Below are 4,050 nucleotides of genomic sequence, written 5' to 3' on the forward strand. Positions count from 1 at the left end.
TGGTGTGATGATTAGGAGATAATGTTGTTGAAAATGTTGAGCTATAATTAGCTGTGTTGCAAGATGTTGAGACGTGTTGTATGTTGACAAGTTGTGCTGTGTTGCATGTTGATGAGTTGAGTTGTGTTGTATGTTGATAAGTTGATGTTGAGTTGTAAAGTTGTGTTGTGTTGCAAGTTGATGTTGAGTTGTAAAGTTGTGTTGTGTTGCAAGTTGATGTTGAGTTGTATAGTTGTGTTGAGTTGCAAGTTGATATGTTGAGTTGAAAAAGTTGAGTTGTGTTGAATATTGATATGAGTTGTTGTAGGCCATAATGACTGAGTTGTTGTAGGCCGTAATGGCTGAGTTGTTGTAGGCCATAATGGCTAAGTTGCTGTAGGCCGAAATGGCTGAGTTGTTGTAGGCCGTAAGGCTGAGGTGTTGATCACTAAGACTAGAGGAGATGTTTTTGAAACTTCCTCATCCCATTGTGGATTGAGCGGCTGTGGTGCTCTTGGAGCCCAATTTGTTGAAAAACCCTCCCTGGAAAGCTGACCCTTGGAGTGGTAACTTGTTGTTCTCCTCTAGATTCTTAGTGGTCCCGTGTGTGGGCAAGGTCGAGGCACACGTGTACAAAGCGACCACGGTATAGGGGCCAGGTCGAGCTATACCGATTACAAGTGACCAATACTAACTTATATGCGTGACGACGCATTGTGTGTGATTGCTGAATGATGTGAGATGTGTGCTGTGATATATTATAGACTGATGTTGTTAAGTTGGTTGATGTGCTGATAGTTGTAGCTGTTTATCATTCATATTTTATATATGTATGTTGTTTCTTTTCACTAGCATACCCTTTGTTGTTTCCATGTGGTTTGGACTGCGATGATCATACTATGTATGGGAGCAGAGCAGGGATAGGTTGGTGGCTAGTGGTGAGTCTGCAGCTGGCAGGCAGAGTTGATCCTTGTTGATGTTTTGTTGTTTCAGCTACTTGGTGTAGTAGTTTTGGATGTATTTTTGTACATTTTGAATCTAGTCAGACTTGGACCATGTATATATGTATATTCTAGACACTATATGTATACACTTGTTCCTTTCTGTCCAGTTTTCAGGTGTACTGAGTAGTGTGTGGTGACCTGCCGGGTCGTTATAATATTCAATCCAAATAAATTTTATTTCACAATCTATTGAAATTATTTATACCAATTAGGAGACAACATATAAATAAATAAACAAATTTTTGCATGACCTTTTTCTTTATATAAAAATTTAGTTGTCTTATTAAAAAAACTATTTGTTATATTTAAATTAATTGAATCTCAATTGAAAAATATTAAGTTATCTCATCTTAAATTAAGAAAGATTTCCTTTACCTTTGAAATAGAAAAAAAAAAATAATATAGTACTATTTTTTCTATTATTAATTTGCAAGAGTAAAATCAACGACAAAATATATATTTTTATGACTTAAATATATTTTTGGTCCCTATAAAATTAATAAGTTTTGATTTTAGTCCCTGTAAATCTTTTTCTATATTTTTCATCCTTATAAAATTAAAATTATTATTTTTAGTCTTTATTTTTATGTAATCATTTTAACTACTTTTTATATATTAAAAAGTTAAATAACAATCTTAAGTGCTACTTATAACCATTATTGATATCATATTGATATTTAACACTTCTAAAAAAGTTTATAAGTCTTTAAAATAAATGTTATTCATCCATCTTAAAATGATCATTAGGAACTAAAGATAGTTAGTTTAAATTTTAGAGAGATGAAATCTAAAAAAAATATATTTTATAGGGATCAAAATTAAAATTTACTTATTTTATAATGATCGAAAACAATGTTTATAAATTTTAGAAGGATGAAAAACAAAAACAAAAGTTTTAGAGGGACCAAAAGTAAAATCGTCAATTTTATAGAGACTAAAAACATATTTAAGCCTATTTTTATTTATAATTTTTATTTAAGTCTACATAAATAAATAAAAAAACTTGAAAGTTATAAAGAAGAAGAAGTGAACAACAATGACTATTGACTCATATACATAAACCCGATTACAAAAGTTTTTATTTTGATGCTGACTATTACAAGACGCTGAAACACCAACTCTTATGTGAGATATATATATATATATGACAAAATTCACATGCAAGCTGCAGAGAGAAATTAATAACATCTTAATTTTTGTTCCATATGTTAATGTGTGAAACTTTTCATTTATCATCGCTGAAGAAATGGTTGATGGTTGGCATAATCTCTGGTGGTCGAGTACGAAGAAACCTCCTCAGCCCATGCTCAGCATATCTCTCTCCCTCTTCTCTGTTCTCCAACACTGCTGTGCTGCGACGAGCTTTGTTAATCCTACAATCAATTCATCCATTTATCATTTCATTTCCCTTATTTACAACATTTAATTAGAATATACTTATCATGAAAATCTTTTGCATCATTATCTAATTATAAATTCATATAAGTGGTCCTGAATTTGTATTCTTGTATAGATAGAAAAAACATTAATGCGAAGAGAGAGATTTCATATTTAGAATTGGTGAATAATATGTATCATGGTAATCTAATAAATTAATATTTGGTTGACATTATGATTTTTTTCTTTTTATATTCATATTGCTGAAGATTAAGATTTGGAATAATGAAATTAAGTCTAATATATTTGGTGAGAATCGATCAATTTTACCTAACATCAGGGTTGCCAAGCAAATTTCTTGTTAATTGGAAGACACACATGCTGGTCACAAAGGTCATTGCAGCCAATAGAGGGTAAACCTACAACATGGGACAGGTGCATGCGAATGCCTCGTAAAACATAGTTATAACTAAATAATTGCTGCCAGCCAATAATTAACAACTTTATAAAAGTGAAGAAACATCACATAATTAAACTCGAGATTAACAAATATGGGAAAATTAAATTATATGTATATATGGGTGTAGTACCTCTGGTTTCATCCAACGCCCCATTAATTTGGAAGATGTCTCTTTTCTGAAACCTTGGATTTTAAAAAGGTGTTTACAACAAACAATGGTTGTTTGATCTTGCATGGCCTATGTTTCTGTGTGCCATTTGTATATATAGGGGTTGGTAATGTGGAATTTGGAGACTTGGCATGCAAGTGTGACATTTACAATGGGCTGTGTTCAAAGATTAAGTATTTGACTCTAAAAGAAAACCAGGGGCTAGCCTCAAGTTTCTTTTGGATTTTTTAAGTTGATATGTGCTGGGAATGACTCAAGCCATGGCCAATAGGGTATTGCAGTTATTTACGACAACTTCAACCATAGATAATGAGATCACCACATAGAAAATTAATTGCTATCACATTTTCTTGTTTGAAGGGACCAAGAATTTACTTCCTCTTTTAGAATCTTATTTTCATTTGGCGTCTTTCTACATTTTTTTAACTATTTAATTTCATTTAACCATTTTGCTATACTGTACTTTAGTGCGCAGTGCGCAGCATGCCGTTCAAAAACAAATTTCAATAGGTTAATTGACTATTTTACGACATTAAAAAATTATTTCTTTATTTTAATTATTTGGCATTTCAATTACATTATTGATAATTTTTAATAAGATAAAACATGTTTTTAACCCTCTAAAATTTTTCAATTCAGTTTAATTCCTAAATTTCTTTGGGCCCTATTTTTATTTTTATTTTTAATTTAAAAATGTGCAAGTTTTAATTGTTACAGTGATTTAGATAACACTGTTATAATCACTTTTAAGCGTTATCTAAATTACTTTCAGGATTAAAAATGATACATTTATAAATTAAAGAGACACAAACAGTAAAAAAAATGAAAGACTAAAAAACATATTTTTCTCTTATTTTAATAAAATTAACTATTAATAATGACTATTGACATTCTAAAATAAAGAATTTTTTTAATATAATATTAATAGAAAGTATCTATCATAATTAATATTGACTAATTTTTATTGAGATCATAAAAACATAAAATTGATATTTTTTTTATATACTTTATTTTATACAATCCAAATCTAAACATTGTTACTATTATTTGTGTCAATAAGT

At 30.0% G+C, this 4,050-nt stretch overlaps 1 protein-coding gene across 1 annotated transcript; it reads right to left on the minus strand.

Annotated features, from left to right (window-relative positions):
• Positions 1-2,010: 2,010 nt before the first annotated feature.
• On the minus strand, positions 2,011-3,100 carry LOC109813265 (uncharacterized). The gene is made up of 3 exons (XM_020377434.3): positions 2,951-3,100; positions 2,691-2,779; positions 2,011-2,356 (listed from the first exon to the last, which is right to left on the minus strand). Exons 1-3 carry the CDS (start codon positions 3,053-3,055, stop codon positions 2,209-2,211), a joined length of 342 nt encoding a protein of 113 aa, XP_020233023.2. The 5' UTR covers positions 3,056-3,100; the 3' UTR covers positions 2,011-2,208.
• Between the last annotated feature and the right edge of the window lie 950 nt (positions 3,101-4,050).

The sequence above is a fragment of the Cajanus cajan genome, chromosome 4, assembly GCF_000230855.2.
Source record: "Cajanus cajan strain Asha chromosome 4, NIPB_CcT2T_4, whole genome shotgun sequence".
Taxonomy (NCBI): domain Eukaryota; kingdom Viridiplantae; phylum Streptophyta; class Magnoliopsida; order Fabales; family Fabaceae; genus Cajanus; species Cajanus cajan.

Bases quoted from the DNA above. Each gene is read 5' to 3' on its own strand.
- LOC109813265 (XM_020377434.3), bottom strand. From the start codon at position 3,055: ATGCAAGATCAAACAACCATTGTTTGTTGTAAACACCTTTTTAAAATC. The intron at 2,780-2,950 runs GTACTACACCCA...CCCATGTTGTAG, and splicing joins GGCGTTGGATGAAACCAGAG to GTTTACCCTCTATTGGCTGC. The intron at 2,357-2,690 runs GTAAAATTGATC...AATTGATTGTAG, and splicing joins CTTGGCAACCCTGATGTTAG to GATTAACAAAGCTCGTCGCA.